Genomic DNA, 21,145 nt, shown 5'->3' on the forward strand with positions numbered 1-21,145 from the left:
ATTAAACTCGTGTCTCAAGGCAGCACTTTATCGGATCTCTTTGCGACATTTTTGTTTCGGGGAGTGCTGGCTGCCATGGAGATTATTGTAACATAAAAAAAGGTGCCTTGTCTCAGTAAAAGTTGGGAAATACTCACTTATTGTGTGCCGAGTGGGGGGCAAAACTATCCCAAAAAAATATAGTAAAAATGAACCCCAGGGGTTGTACTCTCGCAATAGCCCCACAATGTGAAAATTAAATTTGCTGCCTGTCATGTACACACAAAAGCAACAGGAGGCACGATTAAGTGGACTCTCTTATGCCTCGATGACCTTCTGAGCATTGCTCCCTGGATGAGATAATAAAAGCCCACTTGAGCACTCCTCCCACTCTCTTTCCTCCACCTTCTTCTCCCCCCTTTTTCAAGTCTGGCTGCCGATGTCACAATGTCAAATCATCTCTCCACCTCAGGGCAGGCCAAGGAGGACAAGGGAGAAAATGTTTCTCTTCTTGAACTTCCTCAGAGCATCTTGTGCTCATTTTGCCAGATCTCAGAGTAAAAGAATAAAGACTGAAGCCCCTTCTACACCGAAGGATGGTCTTTTTCTGCCCCTTCCTCCCTCATAAATAAATCTAGAATAATCAAATGCATTTTAATGAACAAATTTTAGAGAAAAAACAACGGAGGCCTGATGGCCCGTCACACCATCTTACACCCATTTTGCCAGATCTCAGAGAAAAAGGTTAGGGAAAAAAATGAAGGGTCAAACAGCCAGTTCAGGGTGTACCCCGCCTCCTGCTCGTTGACAGCTGGGATAGGCTCCAGCACTCTCCCCGATCCTCGTGAGGATAAGCGGCTCAGAAAATGGTTGGTTGTTGATACCGGTATTTATTTGGGATGGGATTGGGATGCATCATCTCATCTTCAAGAATGTTCTTTCAACGCGTACAAATAATTACCAGTATACAAAATAATAATTAAATGTAAAATCATAATGCGCACAGAATACTACCTGAAGCTTAGCTTCCCACCATCCAGCCAATATTTTACAATATATATATGACTACATAATAAACAATGTGCAAAACATCAATACACAAGGTAAAGCAAGGTCAGTGCTAAGTACAGAGTCTAAAAAGTTCAGAAATTATTTATTATTTTAACCATTATTAATAATGTGTGCATTTGCAATGCCTTGCTTGTCATGAGGTTAGTACAGTCGTCAGCATGAATGTAATTGTACTAATAATGTCTTGAAGGGACTTAAGCAATATTGTTAATGCTAAAAACGAACCGATCACGTAACGTAAACTTAACGTATTATATTAAGACTATAAGTGACAAGTACAGGTTCTGATGGGGCCACTACAACTTGCCTTATGGTGGCCCAAAACCCCCAAAAAGGCTTAACGAAGGACCTCAAAATGATTGAATTAGTGGAACAAATACTACAGGAGTCTTCTTCGCATACATGATTGAGCGTGCTAATGTGTGGTCACGTTAATCATGGTGGAGGGGGTTGATGTACACATTTGAAAAAAATCGTGCTGCAAACCGTTATAATATTGGGAATTATAAAAACAGATTTTTTAAACATAAAACAATGGGTTGTTTTCACTGATGTCACATTTTTTGCTGAATTACCCATACACCACTGCGCGCCGCCATTTAACCTCCCTACCTAACGCGTACCAGTGTGGAAGTCTATGGAATGCTCTCCGTTACTGTTTGTGTTCTTGTGTTTCACGGGCGTCTCGGGACTCAAGTACACAAGAGAGGACTTGCTGACCATCAGAAAGCCTTCTTCTGACAACTCTCGCCAATTCGCTGAAGCTTTTTCCAGAGTTACTACAAAGCCTCGTGATCCAGTACACAAGGCCGGCTGCGTAAGCGGGGACATCATCTAACGTTTCCGATGAAAGACTTTGAACGTTCTGCGGCTCTGTGCTTCACGGAGACTTGACTTTGTGGACGATTGCCCGACGCTTCTATCACGCTGCCCGGGTTCAACCTCCATCGTGCTGATGTGTCGCCGAGCTAAGCTAACAAGCTTAATCGATACTCTTTTCAGAAGGCCAACATTACAGTTAAGATCCTTTTTTTGTTAGTCACTTGAAAGATTCGCGAACTTTGTGAATACTGGATTTGTTTATTCTTTTGTCTTTCTGCCATTGTAATCAAAATCTTAAACAAACATTTCGCTTTGCTTTTGGTGAACTAATATACAGGTTTTACTTTTTTTGGGAAAAAAAAAAAAGGAACAAATGGAGTTTGCCTCAATATTAAAAAAATAATATTCCACTGCCTTTTGTTTTCCGTGTTAGCATAGAGGTAAGTGCTTCTCAATCGTGATTTCTGTCACATAGAGTAAAAGATCAAGGGAACAATACTGCGCTTTTGTGACGCAATCCCGAGTCCCATACTGTGTGTATGCCAGGTCGCCTAGTAGTCAGTCTGGGCTTGATGTGCTGTCGGTCGCGTCTTCAATAAATGCACTTAGAAACATCATGTCGTCCACCTGGCGTATGTATGAGTAACGGAGCGCAGGGATAAAAATGGCCGCCGTTCGAGGCAGCGCAAGGGGTGACGTCACGTGAAAACAGCCCGTAGGAGTAAAAATATTGGAAAAAATGAACATAATATAAACATGTCTATATGATAAAATATTATTACAATATTAAATGAGGTCAATTAGTCTCAGGTCTCCGCGTAGGCCCACCTCTGCTTGAGACTATGACATAAATAGACGAAAACGTAACCAGCGTGCGTGTCTTACCCCTTGTAGCACTTATGCTGCGCCGTGCCAGCCTGTTTGGAGCCTCCAGCTGGAAGGTTATAAGTGGCTGGTTTCTCCAGGCCTCCAGATGCCCTGACGGACCTGGAGAGGGAGGGCAGATGGAGGTTAAGCCAGGCCTAAAAAAAAAAGCAAGAGAACCGCAGCCTCACTTCTGGGAAGTATGAGAGCACAGCTCTGGTTGCCACCACGAGTTAAAGTCGACAAAGACCTGGCGGGGGTTGGGGCGGAATGACAAGATGACATGCCGATCAAAGGGTCCGACTACTGTTGGCTCGGCGGTGCAGGGCCACGTCAACTAGGACCGCACGAACCCCAGACGACGACACGAGACTTGTCCCTTTTCCTCAAATAAAGCTCAATAAGAAGCGACAGAGCCTGGCCTCTGCTGCGCGTTATGGCTCGTTACCGCACGCGAGCTGGAAAGGTGCTCCTCTGTCAAAGCGCAGCCCAAGGAACACAGCGGGCCATCAAACCAAGCAACATTTTTCTTTTTTTTTCATCTTTTTAGGAAATGCGGCCAATAGTATTTAGTGTTAAAAGAGTCATTATGTAATTCCCCCCCACCAAAAACAAGTCAAACTAGCTCAAGGATCAAGAATTATAGCTCAAAACTACCGTCCTTTCACAGCCCCGTAAGAATTGGCTCTAAGCAGGCTGTCCTGTCCTAATCTTACGAAATCCTGCTCATATATTCCACTCATGAGAGTAATCAGTCCACGCATACTTATAACATATCTCAAAGAGCCTGTCAACGGGCCCAAAAAATGTCCTGGAAATTTGACACACCACAGACAAGACTGTTTTTAACAAGCCTGCCAAATTTGATTGACTCAAAATAAATCACATGTATGTAAAATAAGGCCCGCCCTCAAACTGCAGTATCGTGTGGGTGTGCCCACTGAAGACGACAACCCCTGACCTGGAAGTCAACACCGTTCTTCGCACGCTATGTGCTCAGCTAGCGCCGCTTTAAAAACACAGACAACTGACATGGTGAAAAACTGTTAAATTCTGGAGACATCCTTTCAAACTTATTGCATCTATTTGATGTGAGCGGGGGGGGGGAGAGACTTTACAGGCAGTTTATATGCTACTCACCTGGGCTTTTCCGCTTGGACTTCATCTTCTGGGCTCTCCTCAGCATCAGTTCAGCCGTTTGCCTGTTAGTGAAGCCCCTGAAGGCATAAAATGACCCCAAAGTCAAAAAGAGCGAAGTGTGATTCTAAATTAATATAAGACTGTGAATTATGGAATATTTCAGCACTTGAAGTTCAAATGGAAGAGTACTAGGAATGGAACCACACGGGACTTTGCAGGTTGAAGATGTAGCCACAAGTTGAAACAAATGAGTGAAAGGGCAGAATTAAGACACAATTGTACAAAAGGCCGTATAAGAGCAACACTGGTATAAAAGTAACAAATAAAACAAGAGACTACACAAAATCTTATGGGAATAATAAACCTTGCAATAAGACTCAAAAAAATACATTATGCCCATGTGCCCACTGTGCCTTTTTTTCGTAGAATATAAAATGTATTTTTTTCTCATTCAAGGAGTCTTTTTGTCCAGACGAAATAAAACATTATTCTCCGAAGATTTGTACTTATTATTATTACTCGTAAGATTTTGGGGAAAAAATATCCTTTGAAAATTCTAACTTTTACAATTTATTTAACCATTTAGCTTGAAAATATATTTTTATATTGTGAGAAAAAAAATATTTCTGGGAAAAATAAAACTTCTTGAAAAAAGTTTTAATCAATGTAATTATTTTTATAGGGCTTTTTTTAACTGAAAAATATAACTATTCTGGTACAATTATGACTTTTCTTCAAGAAAAAAATTTCTCAATTCTAGATGAAATTTCCTCAGTAAAATTCCCCACTTTATTTTCATAAGGTAACACCTTTTAAAGCTTTATTCTCATAACATTTGAACTTTTTCTGGGGAAAAAAATGCAGTTTATTTTGTTTCCAGTGTAGCCCTAATACTGCTTCTTACGAACGACCATGCTTAAACAAACCCACAAAACAGCCATTTTAATATAATGTGTGAAATACAAGTTGTTCATCTTCATCATTGTGACAACATTCATCAGACAATTTACCATTCCTCCAGAATTCTTTCTGATCTCTCAGAGAAGTCACTTGCCACTGAAGTTGAAGCAGATTCGCTCCTAAAATACAAAAATAAAAAAATGCATGATTTTTAAAAATCTAAGCTGGAAAAAGATGACACGCTGTGGCGACCCCTAACGGGACAAGCCGAAAGGAAAAGAAGAAGAAGAAGAAGATTTGCAATTCTAGACATGATGGCCATAAGTCACCAAATCGACGATGATGATTTGATGAAGATAACGGGGTAATGTAGACTGGTACGTTAGCTTCCGCCGTTAGCTGACACCTGGCTAGCTAGCAGTTGGACCTTTTACCTGTTGGAGCTCTGTTGGAAAACCCGCTTGTCCTCGTGTTCTTTGATTTCCCAGGCTTGCGTGAGCCTCCGTGTGGGCAGAGGTGGTAAAACCAATTGGGAATATTCCGGATAGAATCCTGGACTCTAGAATGCAAACAACACTTACTTGGGCAAGGCGTGAAAGCAGCTGGGCCGTTTCAGTCGGACCCAAACGGCTCACATGATGTACAGCGCAGGCGAGCCGGTCAGCCAAAGTAAAGATTCAACGGGAGGTAAATGAAGGCAGAGAAAACACAGGATTGTGAAAAATGACATCAGGCTTTAAGAAAAAAAAAGGCCAGTGTGTTTATCCAGAGAGCGCATTAAAAGATCAATCAGGGACAGGCTGAGAGGAATCCCCTGAGGAGGCGATAAGCACCATCATAGAGAGATGGCGAATCACTCCTCTGAAACGACATGAACGCTACAAACTGCAAGAGTACTACTCATTTATTTGAGGTATGACATTAATATCAAATACGGTTAAGAGGTTGTCTTTAAATAATACTCAGTTAACATTCTATGGCAACACAGAGAACTACTGCCTCATAGTTCTTGGGGATCGGGCTTCGAATCCCAGAGTTTGCATGTTCACCCCCCGTATTACCGATTGTATTGATGATATTTGTTGTCTTTAAAATCACCGGCTTTTTTTCAAAGGCAGAAAAAAAGATATTTATGTAAGCTGTTTTCTCAAATGAGTGACAAACCAAATGCACATATTCATACATATTGCCATCACAAGAGTTGGGCATCGTTTGAATTCGAGCGATTACGGTTCCTTACTTTGATTCCAAAAGAATTTTGATTCTGATTTTTTGGGGGGTTGAAAAAGTAAATTATGAAATCGTATGTATATGTATGTGTTTATGTATTTCATTATTATCGATTCTTCTTCTTTTCCTTTCGGCTTGTCCCGTTAGGGGTCGCCACAGCGTGTCATTTTTTGCCATCTTAGCCTATCTCCTGCATCTTCCTCTCTAACCCCAACTGCCCTCATGTCTTCCCTCACCACATCCATAAACCTTCTCTTTGGTCTTCCTCTCGCTCTTTTGCCTGGGAGCTCCATCCTCAGCACCCTTCCACCAATATACTCACTCTCTCGCCTCTGAACATGTCCAAATCATCGAAGTCTGCTCTCTCGAATCTTGTCTCCAAAACATCCAGCTTTGGCTGTCCCTCTAATGAGCTCATTTCTAATCCTATCCAACCTGGTCACTCCGAGCGAGAACCTCAACATCTTCATTTCTGCCACCTCCAGTTCAGCTTCCTGTTGTTTCTTCAGTGCCACCGTCTCTAATCCAAACATCATGGCTGGCCTCACCACTGTTTTGTAAACTTTGCCCTTCATCCTAGCAGAGACTTTTTTGTCACATAACACACCACACACCTTCCACTGGCTGTTCTATCCAGCATGGACCCGTTTCTTCACTTCCTTACCACACTCACCATTGCTCTGTATTGTTGACCCCAAGTATTTGAAGTCGTCCACCCTCGCCATCTCTTCTACCTGAAGCTTCAGTCTTCCTCCTCCGCCCCTCTCATTCCCGCACATATATTCCATTTTACTTCGGCTAATCTTCATTCCTCTCCTTTCCAGTGCGTGGCTCCATCTTTCTAATTGTTCCTCCGCCTGCTCCCTGCTTTCACTGCATATCACAATATCATCTGCGAACATCATGGTTGAAGGGGATTCCGGTCTAACCTCATCTGTCAGCCTATCCATTACCACTGCAAACAGGAAGGGGCTCAGAGCTGATCCCTGATGCAGTCCCACCTCCACCTTAAATTCCTCTGTCACACCTAAGGCACACCTCACCATTGTTCTGCTGCCATCATACATGTCCTGTACTATTTTAACATATTTCTCTGCCACACCAGACTTACGCATGCAGTACCACAGTTCCTCTCTTGGTACTCTGTCATAGGCCTTCTCTAGATCCACAAAGACACAATGTAGCTCCTTCTGACCTTCTCTGTACTTTTCCACGAGCATCCTCAAGGCAAATAATGCATCTGTGGTACTCTTTCTAGGCATGAAACCATACTGTTGCTCGCAGATACTTACTTCTGTCCTGAGTCTAGCCTCCACTACTTTTTCCCATAACTTAATTGTGTGGCTCATCAACTTTATTCCTCTATAGTTCCCACAGCTCTGAACATGCCCTTTGTTCTAAAAAATGGGAACTAGAACACTTTTCCTCCATTCTTCAGGCATCTTTTCGCCCGCTAGTATTCTGTTGAATAAGTTGGTCAAAAACTCCACAGCCATCTCTCCAAATTGCTTCCATACCTCTACCGGTATGTCATCAGGACCAACTGCCTTTCCATTTTTCATCCTTTGTAGTGCCTTTCTGATTTCCCCCTTAGTAATCATTTCCACTTCCTGGTCCTTCACTCTTGCCTCTTCAACTCTTCCTTCTCTCATTTTCTTCATTCATCAACTTCTCAAAGTATTCCTTCCATCTATTTAGCACACTACCGGCACCAGTCAACACATTTCCATCTCTATCCTTAATCACCCTAACCTTCTGCACATCCTTCCCATCTCTATCCCTCTGTCTGGCCAACCTGTAGAGATCCTTTTCTCCTTCTTTCGTGTCCAACCTGGTGTACATGTCTTCATATGCCTCTTGTTTAGCCTTTGCCACCTCTACCTTTGCCCTACGTCGCATCTCGATGTACTCCTTTCGCCTCTCCTCAGTCCTCTCAGTGTCCCGCTTCTTCTTCGCTAATATCTTTCCTTGTATGACTCCCTGTATTTTGGGGTTCCAGCACCAAGTCTCCTTCTCCCCATTCCTACCAAAAGACACACCAAGTACTCTCCTGCCTGTCTCTCTGATCACCTTGGCTGTCGTCGTCCAGTCTTCCGGGAGCTTCGGTTGTCCATAGAGAGCCTGTCTCACCTCTTTCCGGAAGGCCGCACAACATTCTTCCTTTCTCAGCTTCCACCACATGGTTCTCTGCTCTACCTTTGTCTTCTTAATCTTCCTACCCACCACCAGAATCATCCTACATACTACCATCCTATGCTGTCGAGCTACACTCTCCCCTACCACTACTTTACAGTCAGTAACCTCCTTCAGATTACATCGTCTGCACAAAATATAATCTACCAGCGTGGTTCTACCTCCGCTCTTGTAGGTCACTATATGTTCCTCCCTCTTCTGGAAATAAGTGTTCACTAAAGCCATCTCCATCCTTTTTGCAAAGTCCACCACCATCTGCCCTTCAAAGTTCCTTTCCTGGATGCCGTACTTACCCATCACTTCTTCATCGCCCCTGTTTCCTTTACCAATATATCCATTACAATCTGCACCAATCACAACTCTCTCGCTGTCTGGGATGCTCAGAACTACTTCATCTAGTTCCTTCCAGAATTTCTCTTTCAACTGTAGGTCACATCCTACCTGTGGTGCATAGCCGCTAACCACATTATACATAACACCCTCAATTTCAAATTTTAGTCTCATCACTCGATCTGATACTCTTTTCACCTCCAAGACATTCTTAGCCAGCTCTTCCTTTAAAATAACCCCTACTCCATTTCTCTTCCCATCTACTCCGTGGTAGAATAATTTAAACCCTGCTCCCAAACCTCTAGCCTTACTACCTTTCCACCTGCTCTCTTGGATGCACAGAATATCAACCTTTCTCCTAATCATCATGTCAACCAACTCCTGAGCTTTTCCTGTCATAGTCCCAACATTCAAAGTCCCTACACTCAATTGTAGGCTCTGTGCATTCCTCTTTTTCTTCTGACGCTGGATCCGGTTTCCTCCTCTTCTTTGTCTTCGACCCACAGTAGGTGAATTTCCACCGACGCCCTGCAGGTTAAAAGTGCCGGGGGCGGGCGTTGTTAACCCAGGCCACGACCGATCCGGTATGGGATTCTTTAGATGAACGCTCATATTTGTTTGGCACAGTTTTTACGCCGGATGCCCTTCCTGACGCAACCCTCTGCATTTATCCGGGCTTGGGACCGGCCTACAGATTTCACTGGTTTGTGCCCCCATAGGGCTGCATTATTTCATTATTATCGATTATTAGAATATATTTATATTACAACAGCAGTTTCTTTCGGTTTGTCCCTTTCGGGGTTGCCACAGCGTGTCATCTCAGATGAACGCATATATATGTTTGGCACAATTTTTATGCCTGATGCCCTTCCTGACGCAACCCTTCTCAGGGAGTGGAGGCCCCAACGGGATACGAACCCACAACCCCTGGTTTACCAAACCAGTGCTCTAACCACTGAGCTACGGGGCCTTATATTATATATTTATATTTATTATTTTTTTAATTTTTAATTTTATTAATATTTATTTATCTATCCAAATTATGAACATCCATTTTCTTAGCAGCCCGTCACAAAGATTAAAATGAACATTTGACCTGGGGTTCTTTATAATCACTATCAATATCAACTAAATGTGATTGGAACTAACCCAACTGACGTAATATTCATTAATCAATATACTAACACATTAAATATAGAGTAGTTAAAATCGTTATTTGGGACTGTTTTATTACATCAAGTTGTTTCCATGTGCAAGTTTTAACTTGACTTCCTGTGTTAAGCTCATAGTCTTATTTTGAAGGGTATGCAGCGGAACTCAACATTTTGGACTACACTGGGGATTTTTTTTTTTTTTTTTTTTTCATTTTTAATGCCTGGACCAAAATGCTAAAAATGTGTGGATTCCTTTGCTTACCCAATGATGAGGCAAATGGTTGGCGTTGTGAAACAATGTTCATGAGAATTTTGTCTCAATTCATTGTGATGTAAAGTTGCTATGGTGAAGAGTTACATTGAAGACTAAAATAACACTAAAAACTATCAGTGCAATAGTGAAACCCACCGTTTACCTTGTTAGCTGTCTCAGTGTTAGCATAGGCATATTTTTCGATTAAGAGTTGAATTCAGTGAACCTCTGCCCGATGTAGCCTGGCACTCGGAACGTGTCAGACACGACACATCGTGAAAGCCTCCTTTGTACAATATCTTATCGTATTGCAATGAGGCGAATGGTCATTAAATTAATCCTTAGTCGTGGCTCCAATTGGTTCTGGATTCTCGATGCCCAACCCTATTCGCCACCCCTAAATCTCGATGCTACATTACCCGTCAAATCACATAAACGTCACATTTGAATTTTTTTTTAAAATGTAGTGAAATCTGTTCTATACCTGTTGCAGTAATGGCTGCTTGGACACTGAGGGCCATCCGGTCGGAGAATCCTCACAGAAAGTCCAGCCTTGCTCCAGCATTGCCTTTTCATATGGACAATAAACACATTTACTTTGTTATTTTTGGAAAAAAAATAAAGCAAGGTGATTTTTGACTGGTTCAAATACTATAAAACCTTATCGATTAGTCAGATGAAATTGAGAATGAATTAATTCAATAGCCTTTTTGACCATTAAATACTACTGGTAAAAGGTATGCATGGATGGCACTAAGCTAAAACAAAAAACATCTACTGTTTATAAAATGGGCAGCGTGGTGGAGCAGCTGGAAAGTATTGGTCTCACAGTTCTGAGGGCCCGGGTTCAATCCCGGCCCCGCCTGTGTAGAGTTTACATGTTCTCTCCGTGCCTGCGTGGGTTTCCTCCGGGCACTCCGGTTTCCTCCCACATCCCAAAAACATGCAACCTTAATTGGACACTCTAAATTGCCCCTCGGTGTGATTGTGAGTGTGGCTGTTTGTCTCCATGTGAGCTGCAAGCGGCTGACAACCAGTTCAGGGTGTACCCTGCCTCCTACCCACTGACAGCTGGGATAGGCTCCAGCACTCCCCGCGACCCTTGTGAGGATAAGCAGCTAAGAAAATAGATGGATGGATGTTTATAAAATAATGTAATACCCAAGGATAATTCTGAATCAAATCATCCCATAATGAGTTCAATTCTACACCTTTTTCCCCTGTTCTAGACATGGTGCTTCTTGGTTCTTTGCTAAAATAAAAAACTCACTGAGCTACAAAATAACACTTTTAGATTAAAATCTACATTCAATGTGATAAGATTGACTTTTAGAAAATTAATTAATTAAATTTGTATACCATTACCATACCATTTTTATCTTAGAACAGAAAAGAAAAGGGAGACTGTTGATTTGGATGGATTCAAATGACTTTAATGCTTCATTTAATAGTCAGGTGAAATCAATCATTTCACTTGTATGCTCTTTTGACCCTAAAAGGCCACGCTACTTCCTCATCAAAAAGTATGTATGGTCCACACGGGCGAAGAAAAAAAAAACAAAAGAATATTGTTTACCTTTGCAAAAGGTGATTTTTGAAGAATTTAAGTGAAAGTTTAAGAACAATTTAAATAGGCATTTTAGTGCCGGTTACATGAAGAAGATTCGAACGACTATATGCATGGCCAGAAAGCTTTATATTAGTTTGTAAACCAGTATATTGTTGCATTCAACAATAATTAATTAACACAATTAATTAATGTGGGGAGGTTTGCGTAACTTTATTAAATGTTGAGATAAGTCTATTTTTGCGTAAAAGATTTATTCAGGTATTTAAATGACAATGCAAAGTCGCATAGCTTTTGCTTTATGTTTTGTGGGGGGCGTGTCATAGCAAAAGCCGTACACGCAAACACACCTCATCCAGGACGAACTCCTCCACGTCCACCACTTCAAAGTTTTCGTCGTCACCTTGCAGGGACGTGACAGCAGCAAGAGCGGCTGCCAGCTTCCTCCTCAAGGTGAATCCTCTCCACCGCGCCTGGATGAGGAACGCACACAAAAACATCAAAAACAAAAAATGTTCAATGGATCACTGGCCTAAAATACCGTGCGCTATCCCAATTGGGAGATGAAACATGTTCAACTTTTTTTTTCCCCCCGCTGAACTCTACGTGACTTCGGGCTGCTCTAAGACAAATGGAGCTCCAGTGTGCCTCTAAATCCCGAGTCCCCATGGGAATAGGGGTGGGGTGGAGGGTAGTGGGGGGCTCCTACTACCGCACTTCTTTGGAATCTGATAAATCACTCTTTACCTTCCCAACACATGGACACACATGCGCAGGAACAAAAAAAAAAAAAAAAACATAATGAGTTTATAAGCGTATGTATGTAACATTTTGTCAAAAAAAAAAAAAAAAAAAAACATTGTTGGAAAACTACTTTTATTGTAAATATGCAACTTTACTCTCATAATGTTGTGTTTTCTTTGGTTAAAAAAATACTATTCTCACAAGATTGTTTCTAAAAAAAAAAAAGTCAATTCAATTTTGTAAGGTTAAAACTTGATTTAAAAAAAAAATTGTGAGAAAACTTTCCAATAAAAATTATCTTGAAACTCATCCAAATTTTTTTTAATTAAACTTTCTTTTTAAGATTGGGACTCTTTTCTACAAAAAAAAAACTACAGTTTAGATCCACCACCATTGTTTTTCCTCAGTTTCATCTTTTTCTTTAAAAACAACAGCTTTATGGGAATTGTGTCTTTTTTTTTGTAAAAATACTACAATTATTACACACAATATTACAGTTATTCTTCTTTGGAATCTGATAAATCACTCTTTACCTTCTCAACACATTGACACACACGCGCAGAAAAAAAAACATTCTAATGAGTTTATAAGACTATGTATTTAAAGAGACATAAGTAAATAAATCAAACATTTTGTCAAAGAAAAAAAACATTGTTGTAAAAGTACTTTTATTGTAAATATGCAACTTTACTCTCATAAAGTTGAGTTTTTTTGTTCAGTTAAAAAAAATACTATTCTTAGAAGATTGTTTTTCTAAAAAAAAAAAAAATCAATTCAATTTAAAGGTTTTAGGTCAAAACTTGATTTTTAAAAAATTGTGAGAAGACTTTCTAAAAAAAATAAATCATAAAACTCACCCAAAAAATTGTATAATTTTTCTTTAGATTAAAAAACTTTTTTTTAAGATTCTGACTCTTTTCTACAAAAAAAACTACAGAAGATTAAATTAATTGATTAGTTTATTTACCTGCTTGGTTGTGTTTACTTTTGGATCTACCACCATCATTTTCCCTCAATTTAATGTTTTTCCTTCAAAACAACGGGTTTATGGGAATTGGATTTTTTTTTGGTAAAAATACTAACATTATTACACAATATTACAGTGAACACACACACACACATGCAAGCACACTATCATCTGTACCTCACAGGACTCATTCGACACGTGAGTTGAATAATGGATGTGCAGGAAGTGTTGAATTGCACGCTTTTCGCAATAAAAGCCCCGTGGAGGATTAGCGCACTGAGGCTCCGCGGCACGAATGAGGTCCACCAGATATCCAGTGAAGAGCATTAAAAGTGATGTAGTGGTTTATAATACTTAACCAGTAAGTCGTTTTCTTGTGTTTTTAATTTTCAAATGTAATTAAGTGTTTGGCTATAACCTGAGGGGGTTTGCAGGGGAGAGCGATGGACCAACTTTATCAGGATCTTGAAGGGGACGAGTGGTTAAAAACATTTGGGATAGGTTGCTGCTCTATTATAGTGTTTACTTGGATGACAGTTGCCGCATGGTGCTGGGCGGGATCGGTCCTCGTCAAAGCAGACTCGGATTTCCCTCCATCTGCTGCTTTTCCTTCTGCATCTTCACACGTAACAGAGGGTCTGATGGCAAAATGGCAATAAGAGAAATTTAAATCCTCCCAAAATGTACAATATTTTATTAATTTTTGTTTGTTATGTTGTGAATTTTCCTCAAGACCATTTTTGGTCAAGACCAATTTTATGCAAAACTAGAATGTGACATTTTTGACACAAATGGGAAAAAAAAAAAAAAAAAGAATTCTAAAAATGGGGAAAAAGGAAAAGAAATTGCCATGTTTGACGAAGACCATAAAATGTTTTATTTGTTGTAGTGGGTAAATACTTCCACTTTGATTGTAGTAATAAACAGCGAAAACAATTTCACATACAAAGCATGAAAAAAAAATATTTCACATTTTGTATGATGCGGCATGTGGAGCAGCTGGTAAAGCGTTGGCCTCACAGTTATGAAGGATTCTATCCCGGACCCGCATGTGTGGAGTTAGGCATGTTCTCCCTGTGCCTGCGTGGGCTTCCTCCCACATCCCCAAAATGTGCAACATTGATTGGACACTCTAAATTGCCCCTTAGTGTGATTGTGAGTGCGGCTGTCTGTCTCTATGTGCCCTGCGAATGGCTGCCAATCAGTTCAGGGTGTACGCCGCCTCCTGCCCGTTGACAGCAGGGATAGGCTCCAGAACTCCCCGCGACCCTTGTGAGGATAAGCGGCTAAGAAAATGGATGGATGGATGGATTTTATATGATATCAGACCCCTTCCTGGTTCACGGTGGATGTCACAAGATCACAAGGCGCTACCATTTTCTATTCTGAAGTGGGGGGAACAGAATCCATTGTGATATGGTACAAAGATATAATTAAATCAATCTACAAAAATTTGTGTTTGTCAATATGCTAGCAGGCCATTTGCCGGTTTATGATACTAAAATGAGAGAACTGAACAATTTTTTTTAGTCCTGCATTGGGATTTAAATGACAAAAATACATATTAGCGAATCCCTAAAATACCCCAGGTACCTTGACTTCAGAACACACCAACTTATGAGTCTTCACATCGTCCATTCAGCATCCTGCCTCTCACTCAAAATTTGATGTACGACTAAATGGAGCTTTGAGCTCAGTCATGGAATTAATTAAACTCATAAGTCAAGGTACTTATGGTTCTAAAAAAAAAAGGTGTATTTGTGTTTGTTTAACTGTCATGATAGTACATGGCCATTTTCTCATGAGCAGTAGATGACTAAGACAGCAACTCCATCCCATTTTTGACTCCCCAGTGCACAAATAAATGATGCAAATGGGACTTCACCACTTAACAGTGATGGGTGAGGGGAAGAGGTAGGTTGTCATATTGTGAGTGACAAATATTTTATCTAAAATTGTCTTTTTTTTGTAAGGAAATCAGCAATGTTTGCATCAAGTCACTAATAAACTGAAATCAAAACATTGGACATTTTCACGCTTGGTGAAAATGACAAACTTGACGTGAATTACCTTTTAAGGTCCTTGTCTTGATGGTGTGACGCCATTTGTTCACTGTTACTTGTTCCCATCACCGCTGGTACCTGAACATCACAAAGTGGCGTCGCGTTGCCCCCGTCGGAATTGACTGATAAGACTTCGACGAGAGTTTCCTCCAAGGTTGTGCGGCAATCAGATTTTGGGCCAACGTGGGCGCGTTCCAGGGCGCGTCGCTGCTCCTCGGCCAGGCCCAAAGCCTCCATCGAGTGTCGGCAAGTAAGTTTGATGCGGTCCAACGAGTGTGAAGCTTCGCTATTGACAAATGACATTGTCCACAGCGTTAAGACATATACAAACACAATTATGTGCAATTGACACTTTATCATGACAGGAGACACATTAAGTTAATAAGAACATAATACACATCAAAAACGTGAGTAAACTCCTTACATTTTTTAACTTTTCCAGCCATTTTCAGTGGATGATATAGACCTGGAAACCAACCCGCGGCATCCCCACAAAAGGCAGCAGCATGTACCGCTATCCTACTTGTGCCAGTGTGCATCTTAATTTTTTTTTTTTTTTTTACCGAACCCATAAAATAACTCGACACACAGCCAATAATGTCTATACAGCTGGCAACAAAAGTGAGAAGATTCCTAAGTCACGGGTGTCAAACTCAAGGCCCGTGGACCAGATCCGGCCCGCCACATGATTTCATGTGGTGTCAAAATCCGAGATTCTTGTGCAAATATGTCCCATCATTGTAAATGTTTATGCATCTTCAATGATAATGTTGAGATATTAAAAGCAGTTTTGTGTTACCAAACATGAACAATGGTTGAAAAACCCATCACTCTGTGTTTCTGATTCCAGAACGAGATCATAAATTTCATGTGTAAATATGACGAGGCGATTGAGGATTTAGATGGTTTCACTATGACGGCCCTCTGAGGGAAATCGTAACTACAATGTGGCCCGCGACAAAAAATGAATTTGACACCCCTGCCCTGAGTGAAACTTTGCTGATTGGATCCAAATAGCCTTTGTATTTACCCACGTGTTACCGTAGGTTAGTGAGAGTCGAGGCCATTTGGTGTCAAAACTCAAGGCCCAGGGACGAGACCTAGCCTGTGATATCATTTTATGTTGTCCGCGACAGCAAATCATGTTCATCCTCTTCTGTGATTTTTGCTGAAATCTGTACCCAAATTCCATATTATCATTGAGTTATTGCTTTTTACTGTAACCAAACCCGTTTTCGACAGTAACCTGAATAATACTTGAACAAATTATTATCCTTATCTTCTGATTTTAAAAACTATAATGGTAATATTGTGGGTGATTAAAGTGCCACTGTCATGAAATGAATGATTTTTAGTATGTTATTAATGAAAAAACGGCAGCCGACATGGACCCACGCGTTTTTTCATCACAAAACATGATTTTGACGTATACAGCTTTTTGTAACTCCTGCCATGAAAATCCTCTCGAGGGATTTGTTTTCAAGAAGAAGCAGGAAGTGACGTACATGAGAGGACCGCCCTCAAGTGGACTCGTTTGTTTCTATTAGTTTTACCTCCGGGAAGGTAGCTCGTTGTTCCTTCATGTTAGCCAATATGCTGGCTCGTTGCATTGCTTGAACACTCGGGAGGATGGATTTACACTTCATAAGTTTGCAAGAGACCCAGTTTGTCGTAAAAAATGGATTGCACAGGTGCAAAGGACGAGAGCTTCAAGGGTCCCAAATGACAGGTGCGTGTGTAAACAGCTACTAAAAAAAAAAACATAGTTGATCGGGGTGCTAAATGTGTCGATGTGCGCATCGGAAGGCTTCCATGCAGCAGCCCCTGGAGGACGGCCTCCACAGGCCTTGTGGATCGTTATCGACCTTGTCAACGAGGCCAAGCCGGCCGCAGCCTTGCCGGCCGGGGTGGCTCGTCGCCGCACTGGCTCATCTCAGCCGCGGAAGTGGGCGTTTATCACCGCCGCGGGGAGGTGATTTGGCCGTGATCTGCATGTCATCTAAATAAGGCTCGAAACAATCGGGTAATATTGCCCCAGACACTTCACTCGGTTGTGAGATGTTTTCTTCGAAAAGAGCTTCCGTGTCTGAAGGGTCGTGTCCTACAGTAGGGGCAACGGCATGTTTTCAATTGCAAATGTCCGGGGTGACGTCATGGACAGTAAATGCAGCCAATATGGCGACCACGTGTATGTCGAATGAGACTTCCGCAACATTGCGCATGGATGACGCTCATATTTATTTTTTCGTGTAGACATTGAAGTGAATAATCTTATTTGTATTTTTCATTTCAATATCTATTTTGGAATGTTTTTAGGGATGACACTAGACCTTTAAGCATTTATTTGGTATCACTGTTCTAACGGCCCTCAGAACTATGATGCGGCCGGAGAAAAAAAAATCAGTTTGACACTCCCGGTCTAGGCTGTGTTCCCATTTTCATACATTCAAACTCCATTACTAACAGAATCGCATTGTAAATCGAGGACCTGCTTTACTTGTAATCGTGATTAACATAAGCCTCCATATCATTTATTGTGGCTCTCCAAGCGAGGGTTTGAGTGTCTCCTAACAGCACATAATGTCCCTTTCATTGAGGGCATTTAGCGGCTAGAAAGCCGCCTCAACGGAAACTTAATGACTCTATTAGCTGCGTGTCTCTGATCCCCTTTACTATCTTCCAGCCTGGGGGGCTTTTTCGAGGGTAGCTAAGCAGTCACCTGTAAACCGTGTCCCTCTCTACAAAGACCTGCCTCTTCTCTCAGAGTGGGACAAAGGGGGTGAGGAGTCTGGAGGTCCAAAGGGATTATGACCCCGGTAACCCTCCGTCTTTTACCTGCTGGTTCACTCCAGGGTCATTGCTCCTCTCAAGGTTTCTGCAATTAAAACTTCTTAGAGGCTTCATGGGTGACCATCTAGTCCTCACTGTACCACTGTACAGGTTGAATTAACCATTGTATTTTGTAAACAATTCCCAATTGGGAGGGGGAAAATGCGCATTGAAATGCTCACGGACCTCCACTGGTACGGGTACCAGAGATTTTGGGTCAACTTTTCACGAGAGCAGCCTTTTTGTGAACCTTACGCCTTCTAGTTTTACAGGTCTTCACTGTATTTTTCACATTATCTGTTCAACATATTGGATCACTTTGCCGCAGTCTCGCGTGCACCGAGTTTTTAAAAGTAAAAGTGATATTGTCTCACTCTTTCATCCTGCGTCCTGTTGGGAAAAGTTGTGAAACCATACCCCCGCCAGACCCCATGGTTCCTCCACCTTTGTTGGATGGGCGTGTGGGCAATGCGCTCAACCTCGCCTAAGCCTTGCAGTGACACCGGGTCAGGGCAGGGGTTAAACAGCGGCGCTGGTCCCTCTAAAGACCACAGACCGATTCATTGTCCAGTGGCCAGAAGGTTGTAGAGGGCAAACCGTGAGGGGTGAGTAACGCTACCAGCCCTCCCTCAAGCCAAAGCAGTCCTCGGTGTGACCCGCGCGAGTCGCCCAAGCCACGTTTCATCTTTTGCGCGGCATAATTTTGACGGGAAACGAAGACGAGAGGAAAGTTGAAGTCTTTTAATGCCTTGGTGGTCCGAGGAACACCGCGGGCCAGCGATGTGGAAGGCCTTGTGAAAATAGATGGACGTTGTCTTAAGGCTCGCTACACCCTGTGCATCAGACATAACAAAAAGGGTAGCCCTGCATTCCTAGCCGGCTTGAGGGTCTCACAAGAATTGACAAAAGGATAAAGTGTCCTTTGTACCATTCGGTTTGTTTGTTGCTAGCTATGCTATTTGATTTCCTGGTGAAGTCAGCTACAAAATGATCACTTCTTTTTGGAAAAAAACCTTGCAAGAAAAAAAAAACATGACAAGTTTGAACTTTATAGCAACAGGGGGGCAGCAGGCTACCTGAGACTACAGGTGGGAATCGCAGTTCACTCATGATATGACATTATTGCAATATTACACCAATATTGAATATTAAGACAAAGTGACAACTATTGGCTGCATTCTTGACATTATTTTAAGTCTTAGTTCACCCAAAAATCAAGATTTGGTGATGTTCCAATCTTGTGAAGCTGAGGTATTAGTTTCCTGTTTTACAGAAAGTCATATGAACATCGTCGCCACACTCCACCCAAATTGAGTATCGTTCATCTGTCTCATATAAATGCTTCAGATTTGGTAGCAATAATCCAAAATCTTTATATTTGAAGGACCCCTGGCAACCAGGCAAAATGTGGCTAAATTGGCTGGTTCATACTATGATGGCAGACATTCTGTATATTTTCGGCTCGCGTTGTTAGCCTTTTTTGTATCTAATCATGACAAACAAAGCAGCCAAACTGCATGATGAAGGATTTGCATGCTGAATTTACTTAAACATCTGGGGTGCAGTAGTGAGCCAATGGCAAATCGTCAAGTTTTGACAACCTGCTCCACCAAGACAGAATGCTGAAAATCCAAATCCAAAACACTTATGTTGTGGTTCTTACCCCTGATTGACACGATAGGAAAATGCTTTGAAAGAACCCTCGAAAGGGCCAAAATGAGCCTAAATGAACTTCAAACCAAAATGGCTTTTCCAACGCCCACATTGACATTATTTGGTATCTACCTCAACTGCTCGCTGTGTTGCTGCTGTAAAACGGCAATCTCCTCAAGTTGCATCCCGATCAAGCTTAGGAAGCCATTTGAGGACAATCCAGTCTGCCTAGTAACCGCTGTGTCGGTCCGGAGGATGTCTGCATCTGTCCCATCAATGGTTCGAATACAGGACACTGCAACCTGCAGAGTGAATCTAACAAGAGAAAACTGGATCATCTATCTATACTTGTACAAGCCATCCCAGCTATAAGACAGATATCGTGGAGCATGTACATGTACATGAAGGGCAAAGTGTATAAAACAATGGTGAGGCCGGCCAAGATGTATGGATTAGAGACGGTGGCACTGAAGAGACAACAGGAAGCAGAACTGGAGGTGGCAGAAATGAAGATGTTGAGGTTCTCGCTCGGAGTGACCAGGTTGGGTAGGATTAGAAATGAGCTCATTAGAGGGACAGCCCAAAGTTGGATGTTTTGGAGACAAGGTACGAGAGAGCAGACTTCGATGGTTTGGACATGTCCAGAGTCGAGAGAGTGAGTATATTGGTAGAAGGGTGCCGAGGATGGAGCTGCCAAGCAAAAGAGTGAGAGGAAGACCAAAGAAAAGGTTGATGGATGTTGTGCGGGAGGATATGAGGACAGTAGGTGTTAGAGAAGGTGCGCAAAATGGGCTGAAATGGGAAAAAATGACACGCTGTGGCGACCCCTCACGAGACAAGCCGAAAGGAAAACAAGAAGTGGAGCATGTACAGGATCTGTGCATCCTGGTAGAAAGGTATGTAAACATGTGCCCCTCGACCCAGAAACTCAATCAGTAGCGCGCCGAGGAAAGTTAGGAATTTTTTTTACTCCAGATAAATTATACAAAATTAAGTGGACATGCATTGATTGTATCTATCATAATACAACAACGCACAAGAAGTCTCAAGGATCCATCATCAAAACTGAAAAGGAAGTTACCATTTTTGGAGGAAGACTCGAGGGCCCTTACCATGACAAACTCTGATTAGAGAATTTGCCCACAAGTGCTCCATTTGGAAGCAGCTACGATAGACAGAATGATGCTTCTAAATATCAGAACTTTGTGTGTCTCAGCCATCAAACATGACGGAAGGATGGCATCACGATGATCATTGAGAGTTCGCAATAAAAAAAATTTCGAAAGAAAAAAAACGTGTTTCACAAACTGACAAAAAATTAGGTGGACACATCTATCTTGACAGGATGAATGAGGATGTCTCAAATGTTGGCCATTTTTATTTGAA

The 21,145-nt window shown here is 41.7% G+C and overlaps 1 protein-coding gene across 3 annotated transcripts in view; it reads right to left on the reverse strand.

Annotated features, from left to right (window-relative positions):
• lrriq1 (leucine-rich repeats and IQ motif containing 1) overlaps window positions 1-21,145 on the reverse strand; it is a 50,571-nt gene that overhangs the window by 14,163 nt on the left and 15,263 nt on the right. For 2 of the 3 annotated variants that reach the window (XM_061823331.1, XM_061823330.1), the window contains exons 8-16: window positions 19,892-20,074; window positions 15,285-15,563; window positions 13,741-13,852; window positions 11,854-11,976; window positions 10,421-10,504; window positions 5,211-5,335; window positions 4,887-4,955; window positions 3,877-3,953; window positions 2,758-2,859 (exon numbers count right to left, since the gene is read on the reverse strand). In XM_061823331.1, the coding sequence (XP_061679315.1) occupies window positions 2,758-2,859; window positions 3,877-3,953; window positions 4,887-4,955; window positions 5,211-5,335; window positions 10,421-10,504; window positions 11,854-11,976; window positions 13,741-13,852; window positions 15,285-15,563; window positions 19,892-20,074 (1,154 nt within the window). The remainder of the gene's footprint in view (window positions 1-2,757; window positions 2,860-3,876; window positions 3,954-4,886; window positions 4,956-5,210; window positions 5,336-10,420; window positions 10,505-11,853; window positions 11,977-13,740; window positions 13,853-15,284; window positions 15,564-19,891; window positions 20,075-21,145) is intronic. The other variant, XM_061823332.1, reaches the window with a different exon arrangement.

Source organism: Syngnathoides biaculeatus, chromosome 6 (genome assembly GCF_019802595.1).
Source record: "Syngnathoides biaculeatus isolate LvHL_M chromosome 6, ASM1980259v1, whole genome shotgun sequence".
In the NCBI taxonomy this organism is placed as follows: domain Eukaryota; kingdom Metazoa; phylum Chordata; class Actinopteri; order Syngnathiformes; family Syngnathidae; genus Syngnathoides; species Syngnathoides biaculeatus.